At 39.6% G+C, this 22,054-nt stretch overlaps 3 protein-coding genes and 1 long non-coding RNA gene across 4 annotated transcripts in view; all 4 read right to left on the reverse strand.

The window, feature by feature from the left end:
- Window positions 1–374: 374 nt before the first annotated feature.
- LOC115181908 (gastrula zinc finger protein XlCGF7.1-like) lies at window positions 375–3,268 on the reverse strand. Its single transcript, XM_029743598.1, has 2 exons — window positions 1,683–3,268; window positions 375–1,557 (listed from the first exon to the last, which is right to left on the reverse strand). The coding sequence occupies exons 1-2, from the start codon at window positions 1,807–1,809 to the stop codon at window positions 956–958; spliced, it is 729 nt and encodes a 242-aa protein (XP_029599458.1). The 5' UTR covers window positions 1,810–3,268; the 3' UTR covers window positions 375–955.
- Window positions 3,269–6,350: 3,082 nt separating this feature from the next.
- On the reverse strand, window positions 6,351–16,178 carry LOC115181909 (uncharacterized). Its single transcript, XR_003873555.1, has 2 exons — window positions 16,072–16,178; window positions 6,351–6,596 (listed from the first exon to the last, which is right to left on the reverse strand). It is a non-coding gene; the product is annotated as an uncharacterized LOC115181909 (long non-coding RNA).
- Window positions 10,342–14,950, reverse strand: LOC115181907 (zinc finger protein 135-like). Its single transcript, XM_029743597.1, has 2 exons — window positions 14,408–14,950; window positions 10,342–11,521 (listed from the first exon to the last, which is right to left on the reverse strand). The coding sequence occupies exons 1-2, from the start codon at window positions 14,727–14,729 to the stop codon at window positions 10,920–10,922; spliced, it is 924 nt and encodes a 307-aa protein (XP_029599457.1). The 5' UTR covers window positions 14,730–14,950; the 3' UTR covers window positions 10,342–10,919.
- A 2,470-nt stretch (window positions 16,179–18,648) lies between the features above and the next one.
- Window positions 18,649–22,054, reverse strand: part of LOC115181924 (gastrula zinc finger protein XlCGF7.1-like) — a 30,993-nt gene continuing 27,587 nt past the window's right edge. Inside the window, exon 2 of the mRNA XM_029743616.1 lies at window positions 18,649–19,781. Coding sequence (XP_029599476.1) covers window positions 19,096–19,781 — 686 coding nt within the window. The 3' untranslated portion in view covers window positions 18,649–19,095. The remainder of the gene's footprint in view (window positions 19,782–22,054) is intronic.

The following is a 22,054-nucleotide window of genomic DNA, read 5'->3' on the forward strand; positions in this document are numbered from 1 at the left end:
TGTATTAGCTACCATGGAGCCTTATTATATTCTAATGTATTAGCTACCATGGTGCCTTATTATATTCTAATGTATTAGCTACCATGGAGCCTTATTATATTATAATGTATTAGCTACCATGGTGCCTTATTATATTCTAATGTATTAGCTACCATGGTGCATTATTCTACTTTTTATTTTTCATTTCTTTCAAAAGTTTATTATATTGAGACTAACAAAGATACGTTTTTGCTAATCAATTAGTAAGAATTTAAAATAAACTTCACATCTACTACACATCTGTATTCAATCTAAACTAGCTCTATACTGCTTCTATATAGTGGTATAACATTGATGGGAACACTCATGTTTTTCATGTAAACAACTTATCAATGTTGTTATAAAAACGGCATCACATTTTCATTGTACTTTAGCTTGATGACTAGTAAACAAATTAACTAAATGCAACAAAAACGACTAAATTCAAGAGGTTTCAATGTTCAAAATAAAGAAATGCACATTCTATTAATCTATTCAATAATTTACATGGTGCAATATCTAAATCATGTAATACAATTCATTTAGTGAAAAACCAGATCACATCAAATTCAGGAGGTTTAAGGTTAGAATCAAGAAATGCAAACTCCATTCATCAACATTTAGCAATATCCCAAAAACAAAATGAACAATATTAGAGGGTTTGCAATGGATTAAATATTAGAGGGTATGCAATGGATTAAAGTTCATAATCAAAACACATTGTATAGTTTTTATCATCTCCAGATGAAAACTTAAACAAAAGTAGGTCTATTTGGTTAATGATTTCATGTTGTATAAACAAAAACCTAAATTCTCAGGTCAAAAACATAAGTCAGAACACAGCCTCTCTATTCTATGATGTGATTTCAGGTCCTCTGACTGGGAAAATGTCTTTCCACAATGAGAGCACTGGTAAGTGCATGCTTATTCAGATGTCTTAAATTGCTAAAACTATTTCCACACTGGGAACATTGGAAATGATTTCCCCTGTGTGCATCCTCTCATGCTTCTGCAGGCTCCTTAAGCGGGTAAAAATCTTTCCACACTGGGAACATTGGAAAGGATTTTCCCCTGTGTGTATCTTCTCATGCTTCTGCAGGCTCCTTAAACGGGTAAAATGCTTTTCACACTGGGAACATTGGAAAGGATTTTCCCTTGTGTGTACCCTCTCATGACTCTTCAGGTTCCTTAAGCGGATAAAACGCTGTTCACACTTGGAACATTGGAAAGGCTTTTCCCCTGTGTGTAGCCTCTCATGCTCCGTCAGGCTCATTAAGCGGGTAAAACGCTTTCCACAGTGGGAACATTGGAAAAGATTTTCCCCTGTATGTGTCCTCTCATGCTCCTTCAGGCTCCTTAAGCGGGCAAAATGCTTTCCACAGTGAGAACATTGGAAAGGCTTTTCCCCTGTGTGTGTCCTCTCATGCTGTTTTAGGGCCCATGATAGGGAGTGGTGTTGTCTCGCTGGTTTGTGTGTCACTGGGTCTGGTCCTCCTGAAGGACTCTTTCCGCTGTCAGAGTGAGAGTCTGGTCTTTCTCCTGCCAAAGAAAAACAGATTATTTAGTTAAATACTTAATAGAGACCTGAATAAAACTTCTACATGATAAAACTGGCTCCGGTTAAAGGAGGAGCCTGGTGAAGAGCTCCGGTCTGAGTAACTAACTGACTGACGCTGCTCCCTCCGTGACGTCGCTGCTCCCTCCGTGACGTCGCTGCTCCCTCCGTGACGTCGCTGCTCCCTCCGTGACGTCGCTGCTCCCTCCGTGACGTCGCTGCTCCTTCTGTGACATCGCTGCTCCCTCCTTTTAAACTACTGCCCAGCCTTTCTGAACTGCCTGGCTGAACAACACCTTATCATCTGAAGCTGTGGTAGACCATCCTCAAGACCTGCCAGATCTCTACATGTGTTTTGTTAGTTTTGACAGTTTTTACAGTCTGAGATTGTCTTTGTAATGAAAAGTGTTGTATAAAATACATTATTGTTATTATTACTACTATTGTTATACTATCAGGTTTAGTCCCCCAATCACATCATGAATTTAAATAAAGTACTACTCTGCCATTTTTTGTATTCATGCCCCTCTTCAGTCCTTGATTTTCCCTCAATAAATCTATATGATGCACTGTCATTGTTACAATCTTAATTTCACTAACAGAACTGGCGTTACCCACTTTTTGGAGGGCATGTCATTTTATTGAATAGTTCCCCCCCTGCCTGTCCGTCTCCAGACAATAGCGCCTGCTCCTCTCCTTCTCCTGACAGGTTAAAGTCCATTATTGGGCTAACAGAGGTTCCTGTTATTCAGGTAGTACTTACTGGTGGTAATCAATAGCTCCTCTCCTTCTTCTGACAGGTTAAAGTCCATTATTAGGCTAACAGAGGTTCCTGTTATTCAGGTAGTACTTACTGGTGGTAATCAATAGCTCCTCTCCTCCTCCTGACAGGTTAAAGTCCATTATTAGGCTAACAGAGGTTCCTGTTATTCAGGTAGTACTTACTGGTGGTAATCAATAGCTCCTCTCCTCCTCCTGACAGGTTAAAGTCCATTATTGGGCTAACAGAGGTTCCTGTTATTCAGGTAGTACTTACTGGTGGTAATCAATAGCTCCTCTCCTTCTTCTGACAGGTTAAAGTCCATTATTAGGCTAACAGAGGTTCCTGTTATTCAGGTAGTACTTACTGGTGGTAATCAATAGCTCCTCTCCTCCTCCTGACAGGTTAAAGTCCATTATTGGGCTAACAGAGGTTCCTGTTATTCAGGTAGTACTTACTGGTGGTAATCAATAGCTCCTCTCCTTCTCCTGACAGGTTAAAGTCCATTATTGGGCTAACAGAGGTTCCTGTTATTCAGGTAGTACTTACTGGTGGTAATCAATAGCTCCTCCCCTCCTCCTGACAGGTTAAAGGGACGTGACTAGTTGATAATCATCCCCAATCATTTCTTCCAAACTGAACCTAACCTCTATTCAGACGTAGAACATCGGATTAAATGAATGAAGTAAAGTATTGTGGGGGAGAAAGGGGGAGAACGGGTGAGTTGATGAGCGAGGGGAAGATAATTATTTAATCACCAATTGTGAATGAAGAACAGCAGTCCTATCAGTCTACTCTGGTCTACTTGGAGTCCACAGTGAGAGTGTGTCTAACTTACCAAATCTGAACGAAAACTACTCGGATGGCGGGGAAGAAATGAATCAAGACATCTCTGATGATTATTCTTGGGGAGGCCCTCCACCAATAGAAATGGATTGAACATGGGGGGGGGGGGAGGCCCTCCACCAATAAAAATGGATTGAACATGGGGGGGAAAGGCCCTCCACCAATAGAAATGGATTGAACATGGGGGGGGGAGGCCCTCCACCAATAAGAATGGATTGAACTTGGGGGGGAAAGGCCCTCCACCAATAAAAACGGATTGAACATGGGGGGGGGGGAGGCCCTCCACCAATAAAAATGGATTGAACATGGGGGGGGGAGGCCCTCCACCAATAGAAATGGATTGAACATGGGGGGGGGGGGGCCCTCCACCAATAAAAATGGGTTGAACATGGGGGGGGGGGAGGCCCTCCACCAATAGAAATGGATTGAACATGGGGGGGGGGAGGCCCTCCACCAATAGAAATAGATTGAACATGGGGGGAAAGGCCCTCCACCAATAGAAATGGATTGAACATGGGGGGGGGGGAGGCCCTCCACCAATAGAAATGGATTGAACATGGGCTGGGGAGACCCTCCACCAATAAAAATGGATTGAACATGGGGGGGGGGGAGGCCCTCCACCAATAAAAATGGATTGAACATGGGGGAAAGGCCCTCCACCAATAAAAATGGATTGAACATGGGGGGGGGGGGGGGGAAAGGCCCTCCACCAATAAAAATGGATTGAACATGGGGGGGAGGCCCTCCACCAATAAAAATGGATTGAACATGGGGGGAAAGGCCCTCCACCAATAGAAATGGATTGAACATGAGGGGAAAGGATCAGAAAACCAGTCAGTATCTGGTGTGACCACCATTTTCCTCATGCAGCGTGACATTTTTTATATGAATAAAAGCTTGCTAGAATGACCAAAGTCAGCATTTTGACATGTCCCTCCGTCCAACATGTATCACTTCCAGGATCATATTAACCCACTTAATCCCCCCCCAAAATGCTGTAAATTTCACCATAATTGTAAAGCCCAAAAGTTTTAATTGCTAACTTTATAGGGTTACTTTTCCCACATGGCCATATTTCCATGTTACAGCATGTTTGAGGAAAACAGATGGAAGACAGATGATAGACAGAGGCATACCTGGGCTAATTAGCTATCAGCGACTCCTAACACCTGTGTGTTAACGGAATACGGACGCCACAAAGGTGTTGTCGCTGAAAAACACTGTCGGCTGCAACTGTGTTAAAACCAGTTAGAACAGTGTGCAGTAAGAGTATATTTGTGAAATTATTTTTGATGTGATATGAAAGTAGAGAGATTTAGGTTTCTGGAACCGTACCACAATTGAGAATCGATTCACATTTAGATGTAGTATTTGTCTGTTTTGGAGCCAGTTCGCCTCACAGCAGAACATGTCTGGTCCTTGGACTATATTGAGTAACGTCAGGCTTCTTCCGTCCATTATTGGTCTAAAAGAGGTTGTGATCCTGTTATTAAGATAGAAGATCTGATTGAGACCAGTAAGTACTGTCTCCTCCTCGTCTTCTTCTTTCAATGTGACAGTCATCTCCCCCTCCTCCCCTGCATCCTCCTCTTGCTCTTCCTCCTCCTCTTTCACTCTGAACGCGTCTTCCTCTTCTTTCACAGTAACGTCTTCCTCTTCTTCTTTCACGGGAACAGCCTCAACCTCTACTTGTTTTTTAACTGTGACATCCTCCTCTTCTTTCTCCTCTTTCACGACAATGTTCAGCCATATACCCTCTGGAGCCTTATTCTCCGTCCAGCAGACCGCTTCTTCTTCAGCAGGAGGAGAGTAGCTTAGTGAGCTCATGGTCGGGGATGTTAGCTAGCTAGCATTAGCGACTAGCCTAGTGCTAGGCTAACTTATCAAGCCAGGTAACTGACTAACAATATACATATAACATTAAATAAGGTAACTAGCTAAACGACACAACTGTGTTTAAAACACTGAGACAGTCTAAAGAGCTTCAATGTTTCGGTTATGTTGGCGAGCAAGCTACCGAGGTGTCTGACTAGCTGTTGTTGTTGTTGTTGAAGACACGTCCCGTCCACTAGATTATACGTCACAATGGCAGCATCGCCTGAAAGACGCTCATCGCCATCTGCTGACTGGAGTTGGTAACGCAGTTGAGAGAAAAGTGCATTTTATTTCATTTAAAACACTTTCCATCTGCTACGTATCTGACTGCATTTAAGGAAATGTCATATTAATTCTGTCAAAGAAACAATCTATACCGTGGTTTAACAGGGATCAACGTTCTATGAAAGCAGCTGGGAGCAAACTGGAGAAACGCTAGAGGAAAACAAGGCGAACTGTATATACATATGAAGTGTGTACAACAGTATGTAAGCATTATTAAAGCAACCAGTGATTCCATGTCTATGTACATAGGACAGCAGCCTTGAAGGTGCAGGGTTGAGTACCGGGCGGTAGCCAGCTAGTGACAGTGACAGGGCAGGGTACTGGGTGGAGGCCGGCTAGTGATGGCTATTTAACAGTCTGACGGCCTTGAGATAGAAGCTGTTTGGTGCAGTTGCTGTACCAGGTGGTGATACAGACTGACAGGATGCTCTCAATTGCATATCTGTATAAGTTTGTGAGGGTCTTAGGGGCCAAGCCTCCTGAGGTTGAAGAGGAACTGTTGCTCCTTCTTCACCACACTGTGTGGATGGACCATGTTCAGATTGTCAGGGATGTGTACGCCGAGGAACTTGAAGCTTTTCACCTTCTCCACTGCGGCTGGTCTCCTGAAGTCCACGATCAGCTCCTTTGTTTTTGTTGATTTTGAGGGAGAGGTTATTTTCTTGGCACCACTCCGCCAGGGCCCTCACCTCCTCCCTGTAGGCTGTTTCGTCATTGTTGGTAATCAGGCCATTCACTGTTGTGTCGTCTACAAACTTGATGATTGAGTTGGAGGTGTGGCCATGCAATCATGGATTCATTGTAAGACAAGAGGACCTTGTGCATTTCAGATAACATAACAACCCAATGTTTATATCCCAGGACAAATCAGCCAGCAACAGCAAGCTAACTAGCTAAATTGCCATGAATGCTTTTCGACCTGTCCCCAAATAAATGTACTTGGTTCAGAGTTCATTTTGATATTTCAACCTGCGTGTCCTGATCGCGTCTGGTATGGATGGACAAAATCAATATGCGCAGGTACATTTATTAGACCTAATGGATAAATAGACTAGTCAGTATAGGATACATGTATTAGACCTAATGGATAATAGACTAGTCAGTATAGGATACATGTATTAGACCTAATGGATAATAGACTAGTCAGTATAGGATACATGTATTAGACCTAATGGATAAATAGTCTAGTCAGTATAGGATACATGTATTAGACCTAATGGATAATAGACTAGTCAGTATAGGATACATGTATTAGACCTAATGGATAAAAGACTAGTCAGTATAGGATACAATTATGGTAACTTATTATAGCCTAATATATTAGCTACCATGGAGCCATATTCTAATGAAATGTATTAGATCCATGGAGCCTAATTCTACTGTATTAGCTACCGTGGATCCTTATTCTAATATAATGAATTAGCTACCATGGTGCCTTATTCTAATGAATTAGCTACAATGGAGCCTTATTCTATTTTAATGTATTAGCTGCCATGGAGCCTTATTCTATTTTAATGTATAAGCTTAAATGGAGCCTTATTCTATTATAATGTATTAGCGACCATAGAGCCTAATTCTATTCTATTGTATTAGCTGCCATGGTGCCTTATTCTAATGTAATAGCTACCATGGAGCTTTATTCTAATGTATTAGCTACCATGGAGCCTTATGCTATTTTAATGTATTAGCTACCATGGAGCCTTATTATATTCTAATGTATTAGCTACCATGGAGCCTTATTCTATTCTAATGTATTAGCTACCACGGAGCCTTATTATATTCTAATGTATTAGCTACCATGGAGCCTTATTCTATTCTAATGTATTAGCTACCATGGAGCCTTATTATATTCTAATGTATTAGCTACCATGGAGCCTTATTATATTCTAATGTATTAGCTACCATGGAGCCTTATTATATTCTAATGTATTAGCTACCATGGAGCCTTATTATATTCTAATGTATTAGCTACCATGGAGCCTTATTCTATTCTAATGTATTAGCTACCATGGAGCCTTATTATATTCTAATGTATTAGCTACCATGGAGCCTTATTATATTCTAATGTATTAGCTACCATGGAGCCTTATTCTATTCTAATGTATTAGCTACCATGGAGCCTTATTATATTCTAATGTATTAGCTACCATGGAGCCTTATTATATTCTAATGTATTAGCTACCATGGAGCCTTATTATATTCTAATGTATTAGGTACCATGGAGCCTTATTATATTCTAATGTATTAGCGACCATAGAGCCTAATTCTATTCTAATGTATTAGCTGCCATGGTGCCTTATTCTAATGTAATAGCTACCATGGAGCTTTATTCTAATGTATTAGCTACCATGGAGCCTTATTATATGCTAATGTATTAGCTACCATGGTGCCTTATTCTAATGTATTAGCTACCATGGAGCCTTATTATATTCTACTGTATTAGCTACCATGGAGCCTTATTATATTATAATGTATTAGCTACCATGGAGCCTTATTATATTCTACTGTATTAGCTACCATGGAGCCTTATTCTAATGTATTCGCTACCATGGAGCCTGATTATATTCTACTGTATTAGCTACCATGGAGCCTTATTATATTCTAATGTATTAGCTACCATGGAGCCTTATTATATTATAATGTATTAGCTACCATGGAGCCTTATTATATTCTATTGTATTAGCTACCATGGTGCCTTATTATATTCTAATGTATAGCTACCATGGAGCCTTATTATATTCTAATGTATTAGCTACCATGGTGCCTTATTCTATTCTAATGTATTAGCTACCATGGAGCCTTATTATATTCTATTGTATTAGCTACCACGGAGCCTTATTCTAATGTATAGCTACCATGGAGCCTTATTATATTCTAATGTATTAGCTACCATGGAGCCTTATTATATGCTAATGTATTAGCTACCATGGTGCCTTATTCTATTCTAATGTATTAGCTACCATGGTGCCTTATTATATTCTAATGTATTAGCTACCATGGTGCCTTATTCTATTCTAATGTATTAGCTACCATGGAGCCTTATTATATTCTAATGTATTAGCTACCATGGAGCCTTATTCTATTCTAATTTATTAGCTACCATGGAGCCTTATTATATTCTAATGTATTAGCTACCATGGAGCCTTATTATATTCTAATGTATTAGCTACCATGGAGCCTTATTCTATTCTATTGTATTAGCTACCATGGAGCCTTATTATATTCTATTGTATTAGCTACCATGGAGCCTTATTATATTCTATTGTATTAGCTACCATGGAGCCTTATTATATTCTAATGTATAGCTACCATGGAGCCTTATTATATTCTAATGTATTAGCTACCATGGAGCCTTATTCTATTCTAATGTATTAGCTACCATGGAGCCTTATTATATTCTAATGTATAGCTACCATGGTGCCTTATTATATTCTATTGTATTAGCTACCATGGAGCCTTATTATATTCTATTGTATTAGCTACCATGGAGCCTTATTATATTATATTGTATTAGCTACCATGGAGCCTTATTATATTCTAATGTATAGCTACCATGGAGCCTTATTATATTCTAATGTATTAGCTACCATGGTGCCTTATTATATTCTAATGTATTAGCTACCATGGTGCCTTATTATATTCTATTGTATTAGCTACCATGGAGCCTTATTATATTCTAATGTATTAGCTACCATGGAGCCTTATTATATTCTAATGTATTAGCTACCATGGAGCCTTATTATATTCTAATGTATTAGCTACCATGGAGCCTTATTATATTCTAATGTATTAGCTACCATGGTGCATTATTCTATTATAATGTATTAGCTACCATGGAGCCTTATTATATTCTACTGTATTAGCTACCATGGTGCCTTATTATATTCTAATGTATTAGCTACCATGGAGCCTTATTATATTCTAATGTATTAGCTACCATGGAGCCTTATTATATTCTAATGTATTAGCTACCATGGAGCCTTATTATATTCTAATGTATTAGCTACCATGGAGCCTTATTATATTCTAATGTATTAGTTACCATGGAGCCTTATTATATTCTAATGTATTAGCTACCATGGTGCCTTATTATATTCTAATGTATTAGCTACCATGGAGCCTTATTATATTCTAATGTATTAGCTACCATGGAGCCTTATTATATTCTAATGTATTAGCTACCATGGAGCCTTATTATATTCTAATGTATTAGCTACCATGGTGCCTTATTATATTCTAATGTATTAGCTACCATGGAGCCTTATTATATTCTAATGTATTAGCTACCATGGAGCCTTATTATATTCTAATGTATTAGCTACCATGGAGCCTTATTCTATTCTAATGTATTAGCTACCATGGAGCCTTATTATATTCTAATGTATTAGCTACCATGGAGCCTTATTCTATTCTAATGTATTAGCTACCATGGAGCCTTATTATATTCTAATGTATTAGCTACCATGGTGCCTTATTATATTCTAATGTATTAGCTACCATGGAGCCTTATTCTATTCTAATGTATTAGCTACCATGGAGCCTTATTATATTCTAATGTATTAGCTACCATGGTGCCTTATTATATTCTAATGTATTAGCTACCATGGAGCCTTATTATATTATAATGTATTAGCTACCATGGAGCCTTATTATATTCTAATGTATTAGCTACCATGGTGCCTTATTATATTCTAATGTATTAGCTACCATGGAGCCTTATTATATTATAATGTATTAGCTACCATGGTGCCTTATTATATTCTAATGTATTAGCTACCATGGTGCATTATTCTACTTTTTATTTTTCATTTCTTTCAAAAGTTTATTATATTGAGACTAACAAAGATACGTTTTTGCTAATCAATTAGTAAGAATTTAAAATAAACTTCACATCTACTACACATCTGTATTCAATCTAAACTAGCTCTATACTGCTTCTATATAGTGGTATAACATTGATGGGAACACTCATGTTTTTCATGTAAACAACTTATCAATGTTGTTATAAAAACGGCATCACATTTTCATTGTACTTTAGCTTGATGACTAGTAAACAAATTAACTAAATGCAACAAAAACGACTAAATTCAAGAGGTTTCAATGTTCAAAATAAAGAAATGCACATTCTATTAATCTATTCAATAATTTACATGGTGCAATATCTAAATCATGTAATACAATTCATTTAGTGAAAAACCAGATCACATCAAATTCAGGAGGTTTAAGGTTAGAATCAAGAAATGCAAACTCCATTCATCAACATTTAGCAATATCCCAAAAACAAAATGAACAATATTAGAGGGTTTGCAATGGATTAAATATTAGAGGGTATGCAATGGATTAAAGTTCATAATCAAAACACATTGTATAGTTTTTATCATCTCCAGATGAAAACTTAAACAAAAGTAGGTCTATTTGGTTAATGATTTCATGTTGTATAAACAAAAACCTAAATTCTCAGGTCAAAAACATAAGTCAGAACACAGCCTCTCTATTCTATGATGTGATTTCAGGTCCTCTGACTGGGAAAATGTCTTTCCACAATGAGAGCACTGGTAAGTGCATGCTTATTCAGATGTCTTAAATTGCTAAAACTATTTCCACACTGGGAACATTGGAAATGATTTCCCCTGTGTGCATCCTCTCATGCTTCTGCAGGCTCCTTAAGCGGGTAAAAATCTTTCCACACTGGGAACATTGGAAAGGATTTTCCCCTGTGTGTATCTTCTCATGCTTCTGCAGGCTCCTTAAACGGGTAAAATGCTTTTCACACTGGGAACATTGGAAAGGATTTTCCCTTGTGTGTACCCTCTCATGACTCTTCAGGTTCCTTAAGCGGATAAAACGCTGTTCACACTTGGAACATTGGAAAGGCTTTTCCCCTGTGTGTAGCCTCTCATGCTCCGTCAGGCTCATTAAGCGGGTAAAACGCTTTCCACAGTGGGAACATTGGAAAAGATTTTCCCCTGTATGTGTCCTCTCATGCTCCTTCAGGCTCCTTAAGCGGGCAAAATGCTTTCCACAGTGAGAACATTGGAAAGGCTTTTCCCCTGTGTGTGTCCTCTCATGCTGTTTTAGGGCCCATGATAGGGAGTGGTGTTGTCTCGCTGGTTTGTGTGTCACTGGGTCTGGTCCTCCTGAAGGACTCTTTCCGCTGTCAGAGTGAGAGTCTGGTCTTTCTCCTGCCAAAGAAAAACAGATTATTTAGTTAAATACTTAATAGAGACCTGAATAAAACTTCTACATGATAAAACTGGCTCCGGTTAAAGGAGGAGCCTGGTGAAGAGCTCCGGTCTGAGTAACTAACTGACTGACGCTGCTCCCTCCGTGACGTCGCTGCTCCCTCCGTGACGTCGCTGCTCCCTCCGTGACGTCGCTGCTCCCTCCGTGACGTCGCTGCTCCCTCCGTGACGTCGCTGCTCCCTCCGTGACGTCGCTGCTCCTTCTGTGACATCGCTGCTCCCTCCTTTTAAACTACTGCCCAGCCTTTCTGAACTGCCTGGCTGAACAACACCTTATCATCTGAAGCTGTGGTAGACCATCCTCAAGACCTGCCAGATCTCTACATGTGTTTTGTTAGTTTTGACAGTTTTTACAGTCTGAGATTGTCTTTGTAATGAAAAGTGTTGTATAAAATACATTATTGTTATTATTACTACTATTGTTATACTATCAGGTTTAGTCCCCCAATCACATCATGAATTTAAATAAAGTACTACTCTGCCATTTTTTGTATTCATGCCCCTCTTCAGTCCTTGATTTTCCCTCAATAAATCTATATGATGCACTGTCATTGTTACAATCTTAATTTCACTAACAGAACTGGCGTTACCCACTTTTTGGAGGGCATGTCATTTTATTGAATAGTTCCCCCCCTGCCTGTCCGTCTCCAGACAATAGCGCCTGCTCCTCTCCTTCTCCTGACAGGTTAAAGTCCATTATTGGGCTAACAGAGGTTCCTGTTATTCAGGTAGTACTTACTGGTGGTAATCAATAGCTCCTCTCCTTCTCCTGACAGGTTAAAGTCCATTATTGGGCTAACAGAGGTTCCTGTTATTCAGGTAGTACTTACTGGTGGTAATCAATAGCTCCTCTCCTCCTCCTGACAGGTTAAAGTCCATTATTGGGCTAACAGAGGTTCCTGTTATTCAGGTAGTACTTACTGGTGGTAATCAATAGCTCCTCTCCTTCTCCTGACAGGTTAAAGTCCATTATTGGGCTAACAGAGGTTCCTGTTATTCAGGTAGTACTTACTGGTGGTAATCAATAGCTCCTCCCCTCCTCCTGACAGGTTAAAGGGACGTGACTAGTTGATAATCATCCCCAATCATTTCTTCCAAACTGAACCTAACCTCTATTCAGACGTAGAACAACGGATTAAATGACTGAGGTAAAGTATGGTGGGGGAGAAAGGGGGAGAACGGGTGAGTTGCTGAGTGAGGGGAAGATAATTATTTAATCACCAATTGTGAATGAAGAACAGCAGTCCTATCAGTCTACTCTGGTCTACTTGGAGTCCAGAGTGAGAGTGTGTCTAACTTACCAAATCTGAACGAAAACTACTCGGATGGCGGGGAAGAAATGAATCAAGACATCTCTGATGATTATTCTTGGGGAGGCCCTCCACCAATAGAAATGGATTGAACATGGGGGGGGGGGGGAGGCCCTCCACCAATAAAAATGGATTGAACATGGGGGGGAAAGGCCCTCCACCAATAGAAATGGATTGAACATGGGGGGGGGTGAGGCCCTCCACCAATAAGAATGGATTGAACTTGGGGGGGAAAGGCCCTCCACCAATAAAAATGGATTGAACATGGGGGGGGGGGGGGGGGGAGGCCCTCCTCCAATAAAAATGGATTGAACATGGGGGGGGGGAGGCCCTCCACCAATAGAAATGGATTGAACATGGGGGGGGGGGGGCCCTCCACCAATAAAAATGGGTTGAACATGGGGGGGAGGCCCTCCACCAATAGAAATGGATTGAACATGGGGGGGGGGAGGCCCTCCACCAATAGAAATAGATTGAACATGGGGGGAAAGGCCCTCCACCAATAGAAATGGATTGAACATGGGGGGGGGGGGGAGGCCCTCCACCAATAGAAATGGATTGAACATGGGCTGGGGAGACCCTCCACCAATAAAAATGGATTGAACATGGGGGGGGGGGGAGGCCCTCCACCAATAAAAATGGATTGAACATGGGGGAAAGGCCCTCCACCAATAAAAATGGATTGAACATGGGGGGGGGGGGGGGGGGAAAGGCCCTCCACCAATAAAAATGGATTGAACATGGGGGGGAGGCCCTCCACCAATAAAAATGGATTGAACATGGGGGGAAAGGCCCTCCACCAATAGAAATGGATTGAACATGAGGGGAAAGGATCAGAAAACCAGTCAGTATCTGGTGTGACCACCATTTTCCTCATGCAGCGTGACATTTTTTATATGAATAAAAGCTTGCTAGAATGACCAAAGTCAGCATTTTGACATGTCCCTCCGTCCAACATGTATCACTTCCAGGATCATATTAACCCACTTAATCCCCCCCCAAAATGCTGTAAATTTCACCATAATTGTAAAGCCCAAAAGTTTTAATTGCTAACTTTATAGGGTTACTTTTCCCACATGGCCATATTTCCATGTTACAGCATGTTTGAGGAAAACAGATGGAAGACAGATGATAGACAGAGGCATACCTGGGCTAATTAGCTATCAGCGACTCCTAACACCTGTGTGTTAACGGAATACGGACGCCACAAAGGTGTTGTCGCTGAAAAACACTGTCGGCTGCAACTGTGTTAAAACCAGTTAGAACAGTGTGCAGTAAGAGTATATTTGTGAAATTATTTTTGATGTGATATGAAAGTAGAGAGATTTAGGTTTCTGGAACCGTACCACAATTGAGAATCGATTCACATTTAGATGTAGTATTTGTCTGTTTTGGAGCCAGTTCGCCTCACAGCAGAACATGTCTGGTCCTTGGACTATATTGAGTAACGTCAGGCTTCTTCCGTCCATTATTGGTCTAAAAGAGGTTGTGATCCTGTTATTAAGATAGTACTTACTGGTCTCAATCAGATCTTCTGTCTCCTCCTCGTCTTCTTCTTTCAATGTGACAGTCATCTCCCCCTCCTCCCCTGCATCCTCCTCTTGCTCTTCCTCCTCCTCTTTCACTCTGAACGCGTCTTCCTCTTCTTTCACAGTAACGTCTTCCTCTTCTTCTTTCACGGGAACAGCCTCAACCTCTACTTGTTTTTTAACTGTGACATCCTCCTCTTCTTTCTCCTCTTTCACGACAATGTTCAGCCATATACCCTCTGGAGCCTTATTCTCCGTCCAGCAGACCGCTTCTTCTTCAGCAGGAGGAGAGTAGCTTAGTGAGCTCATGGTCGGGGATGTTAGCTAGCTAGCATTAGCGACTAGCCTAGTGCTAGGCTAACTTATCAAGCCAGGTAACTGACTAACAATATACATATAACATTAAATAAGGTAACTAGCTAAACGACACAACTGTGTTTAAAACACTGAGACAGTCTAAAGAGCTTCAATGTTTCGGTTATGTTGGCGAGCAAGCTACCGAGGTGTCTGACTAGCTGTTGTTGTTGTTGTTGAAGACACGTCCCGTCCACTAGATTATACGTCACAATTGCAGCATCGCCTGAAAGACGCTCATCTCCATCTGCTGACTGGAGTTGGTAACGCAGTTGAGAGAAAAGTGCATTTTATTTCATTTCAAACACGTATCTGACTGCATTTAATTAAGGAAATGTCATTTTAATTCTGTCAAACAATCTGCACCATGGTTTAACAGTGATCTACGTTCTATGAAAGCGGCTGGGAGCAAACTGGAGAATAGCTGGAGGAAAACAAAGCGAACTGTATATACATATGAAGTGTGTACAACAGTATGTAAGCATTATTAAATTGACCAGTGATTCCATGTCTATGTAAATATGGCAGCAGCACACCGGGCGGCAGCCAGCTAGTGACAGTGACTAAGTTCAGTGTAGTGTACTGGGTGGAGGCCGGCCAGTGATGACTATTTAAAAGTCTGATGGCCTTGAGATAGAAGCTGTTTGGTGCAGTTGCTGTACCAGGTGGTGATACAGACTGACAGGATGCTCTCAATTGCATATCTGTATAAGTTTGTGAGGGTCTTAGGGGCCAAGCCTCCTGAGGTTGAAGAGGAACTGTTGCTCCTTCTTCACCACACTGTCTGTATGGACCATGTTCAGATTGTCAGGGATGTGTACGCCGAGAAACTTGAAGCTTTTCACCTTCTCCACTGCGGCTGGTCTCCTGAAGTCCACGATCAGCTCCTTTGTTTTTGTTGATTTTGAGGGAGAGGTTATTTTCTTGGCACCACTCCGCCAGGGCCCTCACCTCCTCCCTGTAGGCTGTTTCGTCATTGTTGGTAATCAGGCCATTCACTGTTGTGTCGTCTACAAACTTGATGATTGAGTTGGAGGCGTGGCCATGCAATAATGGATTCATTGTAAGACAAGAGGACCTTCTGCACTTCAGATAACATAACAACCCAATGTCTATATCACAGGACAAATTAGCCAGCAACAGCAAGCTAACAAGCTAAATTGCCATGAATGCTTTTCGACCTGTCCCCAAATTCATGTACTTGGTTCAGAGTTCATTTTGATATTTCAACCTGCGTGTCCTGATCGCGTCTGGTATGGATGGACAAAATCAATATGCGCAGGTACATTTATTAGACCTAATGGATAATAGACTAGTCAGTATAGGATACATGTATTAGACCTAATGGATAAATAGACTAGTCAGTATAGGATACATGTATTAGACCTAATGGATAAATAGACTAGTCAGCATAGGATACGTTTATGGTAACTTATTATATTCTAATGTATTAGGTACCATGGAGCCTTATTCTATTCTAATGTATTAGCTGCCATGGAGCCTTATTATATTCTAATGTATTAGCTACCATGGAGCCTTATTCTATTCTAATGTATTAGCTACCATGGAGCCTTATTCTATTCTAATGTATTAGCTGCCTTGGAGCCTTATTATATTATAATGTATTAGCTACCATGGAGCCTTATTCTATTCTAATGTATTAGCTACCATTGACCTTATTCTATTCTAATGTATAGCTACCATGGAGCCTTATTCTATTCCAATGTATTAGCTACCATGGAGCCTTATTATATTCTAATGTATTAGCTACCATGGAGCCTTATTCTATTCTAATGTATTAGCTACCATGGAGCCTTATTATATTCTAATGTATTAGCTACCATGGAGCCATATTCTATTCTAATGTATTAGCTACCATGGAGCCTTATTCTATTCTAATGTATTAGCTACCATGGAGCCTTATTATATTCTAATGTATTAGCTACCATGGAGCCTTATTATATTCTACTGTATTAGCTACCATGGAGCCTTATTCAACAGTATTAGCTACCATGGAGCCTTATTCTACTATAATATATTAGCTGCCATGCTGCATTATTCTATTATAACGTATTAGCTTCCATGGAGCCTTATTATATTCTAATGTATTAGCTACCATGGAGCCTTATTATATTCTATTGTATTAGCTACCATGGAGCCTTATTCTATTCTAATGTATTAGCTACCATGGTGACTTATTATATTTTAATGTATTAGCTACCATGGAGCCTTATTATATTCTAATGTATTAGCTACCATGGAGCCTTATTATATTCTAATGTATTAGCTACCATGGAGCCTTATTATATTCTATTGTATTAGCTACCATGGAGCCTTATTATATTCTAATGTATTAGCTACCATGGAGCCTTATTATATTCTAATGTATTAGCTACCATGGTGCCTTATTATATTCTAATGTATTAGCTACCATGGAGCCTTATTCTATTCTAATGTATTAGCTACCATGGTGACTTATTATATTTTAATGTATTAGCTACCATGGAGCCTTATTATATTCTAATGTATTAGCTACCATGGAGCCTTATTCTATTCTAATGTATTAGCTACCATGGTGCCTTATTATATTCTATTGTATTAGCTACCATGGAGCCTTATTATATTCTAATGTATTAGCTACCATGGAGCCTTATTATATTCTAATGTATTAGCTACCATGGTGCCTTATTATATTCTATTGTATTAGCTACCATGGAGCCTTATTATATTCTAATGTATTAGCTACCATGGTGCCATATTCTATTCTATTGTATTAGATACCATGGTGCCTTATTATATTCTATTGTATTAGCTACCATGGAGCCTTATTATATTCTAATGTATTAGCTACCATGGAGCCTTATTATATGCTAATGTATTAGCTACCATAGAGCCTTATTATATTCTAATGTATTAGCTACCATGGAGCCTTATTCTATTCTAATGCATTAGCTACCATGGAGCCTTATTATATTCTAATGTATTAGCTACCATGGTGCCTTATTCTATTCTAATGTATTAGCTACCATGGAGCCTTATTCTATTCTACTGTATTAGCTACCATGGAGCCTTATTATATTCTACTGTATTAGCTACCATGGAGCCTTATTATATTCTAATGTATTAGCTACCATGGAGCCTTATTATATTCTAATGTATTAGCTACCATGGAGCCTTATTATATTCTATTGTATTAGCTACCATGGAGCCTTATTATATTCTAATGTATTAGCTACCATGGAGCCTTATTATATTCTAATGTATTAGCTACCATGGAGCCTTATTATATTCTAATGTATTAGCTACCATGGAGCCTTATTATATTCTAATGTATTAGCTACCATGGTGCCTTATTATATTCTAATGTATTAGCTACCATGGAGCCTTATTATATTCTAATGTATTAGCTACCATGGAGCCTTATTATATTCTAATGTATTAGCTACCATGGAGCCTTATTATATTCTAATGTATTAGCTACCATGGTGCCTTATTATATTCTAATGTATTAGCTACCATGGTGCCTTATTATATTCTAATGTATTAGCTACCATGGAGCCTTATTATATTCTAATGTATTAGCTACCATGGAGCCTTATTATATTCTAATGTATTAGCTACCATGGTGCATTATTCTACTTTTTATTTTTCATTTCTTTCGAAAGTTTAATATTATATAATAATTAATATTATATTGAGACTGACAGACACGTTTTTGCTGATCGATTAGTGAGAATTTAAAATTAACTTAATCTACTACACATCTGTATTCAATGCAAATTCTGATTCATTCAGTCAACAGACAATATCAAAATAAACAACTAGCTCTATACTGCTTCTACATAGTGGTATAACATTGATGGGAACACTCGTGTTTTTCATGTCAATAACTTTATTATAAAAACACCATCACATTTTCATAGTCCTTTAGCTTGACGACTAGTAAACAAACTAACTCAATGAAACAAAACAACTAAAATCAAGAAATGCATTTTCTATTAATCTATTCAATAATATACATGGTGCAATATCTAAATCATGTATTCAATCAAATTCATTTAGCGAAAGCCAAATCCAAGAGGTTTAAGGTTAGAATCAAGAAATGCAAAACTCCATTCATCTATATAATCATTAACATTTAGCAATATCCCAAAAACATAATGAACAATATTAGAGGGTTTATACTTGTATGCAATGGATTAAAGTTCATAATCAAAACACATTGTATAGTATTTATCATCTCCAGATGAAAACTTAAACAAAATTATGTATATTTTGTTAATGATTTCATGTGGTATAAACAAAAACCTAAATTCTCAAGTCAAAAACATAAGTCAGAACACAGCGCCTCTATTCTCTCATGTGATTTCAGGTCCTCTGACTGGGAAAATGTCTTTCCACACTGAGAGCAGTGGTAAGTCTTCTCCTCCTTTGTATGAATTCTTGCATGCTTATTCAGATGTTTTAAATTGATAAAACTCTTTCCACACAGGGAGCATTGGTAGAGCTTTTCTTGTGCGTGTGTTGTCTCATGCTCTTTTAGGGTCCCTAACTGGGTAAAACGCTTTCCACACTGGGAACATTGGAAAGGCTTTTCCCCTGTGTGTATCCTCTCATGCTCCTTCAGGCTCCTTAAGCGGGTAAACCGCTTTCCACACTGGGAACATTGGAAAGGCTTTTCCCCTGTGTGTATCCTCTCATGCTGCTTTAGGCTCCCTAACCAGGCGAAACGCTTTCCACACTGGGAACAGTGGTACGGTTTCTCTCCAGAGTGTATTCTCTTGTGCTCCCTCAGGTTTCCTAACAAAGTAAAACCATTTCCACACTGGGAACATTGGAAAGGCCTTTCACCTGTGTGTGTCCTCTCATGCCGTTTTAGGGCCCATGATTGGGAAAATCTCTTTTCACATTGGGAGCAGTGGTGTTGTCTCACTGGTTTGGGTGTCACTGGGTCTGGTCCCCCTGAAGGACTCTTTCCGCTGTCAGAGTGAGAGTCTGGTCCCTCTCCTGCCAAAGACAAACAGATTATTTAGTTAAATACTTAATAGAGACCTGAATAAAATTTCTACATGATAAAACTGGCTTTAGCAATTGTTCGATGTCTTTAGCAATTGTTCGATGTTGTCTTTTTGAAAAATGAAGAAGTAGTCGTCTTCTTTCTAAGTGTCACTCAGGTGGACTCTAGTCTTTTGGTGCGCGTGAATGAGAGCACGCTCCGTGTTGTTTTTCTCCGGTATTGGAAACAGTTTATTCCATCTTAAATTTGATCGATTATTTACATTTTAGCGTTTCTGAGGTTGGATTAGAAATGTTGTTTGAAATGTTTGGACCAAGTTTACAGGTAACTTATTAGATCCTTTGTAGGCATGTTGGGTGAGTTGGAACTGGTGTATTTCTGAATCAAACGTGCCAAATAAACTGACATTTTTGGGATATAAAGAAGGACTTTATCAAACAAAATGACCATTCATTGTGTAACTGAGACCTTTGGGATTGCAAAAATATGAAGATCTTCAAAGGTAAGCGATTTATTTTATCGCTATTTCTGACTTTCGTGATGCATCTGTTTGGTTGGAAAATGTTTTTCATGCTTTTGTCTGCAGGGTGCTGTCCTGAGATAATCACATGGTATGTTTTCGCCGTAAAGCCTTTTTAAAATCTGACAAAGCGGCTGGATTAACAAGAAGTTCATCTTTAAGCCGATGTATAACACTTGTATTTTTTATGAATGTTTATTATGACTATTTCTGTATTTTGAATTTGGCGCTCTGCAATTTCACCGGATGTTGTCGAGGTGGGTCGCTAGCGGAACGCCTACGCCAGAAAGGTCAAAGGGCCGTTTCATCCATTATTGGACTAACAGAGCTTCCTGTTATTCAGATAGATCTGATTACCACCAGTAAGTGATTACCACTACCTTCTCTTCCTACTCCTCTTTGAACTCTCCTTCCTCTTCTTTCACGGTAACAGCCTCACCCTGTACTTATTTTGTTACTGTGACATCCTCCTCTTCATTCTCTTCTTCACAACAATGTTCAGCCCCAGACCCTCTTTCTCCGTCCAGCAGATCTCCTCTTCTTTAGCAGGAGGGGATTAGCTTAATCGGGGATGTTAGCTAGGAAGCATTAGCCACTAACCTAGTGCTAGGCTAACTTATCAAGCCAGCTAGCTGAGTAACAATGTAAATATAATATTAAATATGGTAAATAGCTAAACAACAGAAATGTGTTTAAAACACAGAGGCACATATACAAAGTCTAAAGAGCTTCAATGTTTCGGCAATGTTTGCTAGAAAGCTACCGAGGTGTCTGACTAGCTGCTGTTGTTGTTGAAGAAACGTCCCGTCCACTAGATTACACGTCACAATGGCAGCATCGCCTGAAAGACGCTCATCGCCATCTGCTGACTGGAGTTGGTAACGCAGTTGAGAGAAAAGTGTATTTTATTTCATTTAAAACACACTTTCCATCTGCTACATATCTGACTACATTTAAGGAAATGTCATATTAATTCTGTCAACCAAACAATCTGCACCATGGTTTAACAGTGATCTACGTTCTATGAAAGCGGCTGGGAGCAAACTGGAGAATAGCTGGAGGAAAACAAAGCTAACTGTGTATCCACAGTCCCTGGTATATCACCATACTGCATACAAACCTAACTGTATCCACAGTCCCTGGTATATCATCAGACTGCATACAAACCTAACTACATCCACAGTCCCTGGTATATCACCAGACTGTATACAAACCTAACTGCATCCCCAGTCCCTGGTATATCATCAGACTGTATAAAAACCTAACTGCATCCCCAGTCCCTGGTATATCACCAGACTGTATACAAACCTAACTGCATCCCCAGTCCCTGGTATATCACCAGACTGTATACAAACCTAACTGCATCCCCAGTCCCTGGTATATCACCAGACTGTATACAAACCTAACTGCATCCCCAGTCCCTGGTATATCACCAGACTGTATACAAACCTAACTGCATCCCCAGTCCCTGGTATATCACAAGACTGTATACAAACCTAACTGCATCCCCAGTCCCTGGTATATCACCATACTGTATACAAACCTAACTGCATCCCCAGTCCCTGGTATATCACCCGACTGCATACAAACCTAACTGCATCCCAGTCCCTGGTCTATCACCAGACTGCATATAAACCTAACTGCATCCCCAGTCCCTGGTATATCACCAGACTGTACAAACCTAACTGCATCCACAGTCCCTGGTATATCATCAGACTGTACAAACCTAACTGCATCCCCAGT

The sequence above is a fragment of the Salmo trutta genome, unplaced genomic scaffold (assembly GCF_901001165.1).
Source record: "Salmo trutta unplaced genomic scaffold, fSalTru1.1, whole genome shotgun sequence".
In the NCBI taxonomy this organism is placed as follows: domain Eukaryota; kingdom Metazoa; phylum Chordata; class Actinopteri; order Salmoniformes; family Salmonidae; genus Salmo; species Salmo trutta.

What these genes read in the sequence shown, in the direction of transcription:
- LOC115181908 (XM_029743598.1), bottom strand. Translation starts at nt 1,809, where the DNA reads ATGTCACAGAAGGAGCAGCGACGTCACGGAGGGAGCAGCGACGTCACG. An exon ending in GGAGGGAGCAGCGTCAGTCA is followed by an intron (nt 1,558 to 1,682) that starts GTTAGTTACTCA and finishes TTTCTTTGGCAG; the next exon opens with GAGAAAGACCAGACTCTCAC.
- LOC115181907 (XM_029743597.1), bottom strand. Translation starts at nt 14,729, where the DNA reads ATGAGCTCACTAAGCTACTCTCCTCCTGCTGAAGAAGAAGCGGTCTGC. An exon ending in AGAAGATCTGATTGAGACCA is followed by an intron (nt 11,522 to 14,407) that starts GTAAGTACTATC and finishes TTTCTTTGGCAG; the next exon opens with GAGAAAGACCAGACTCTCAC.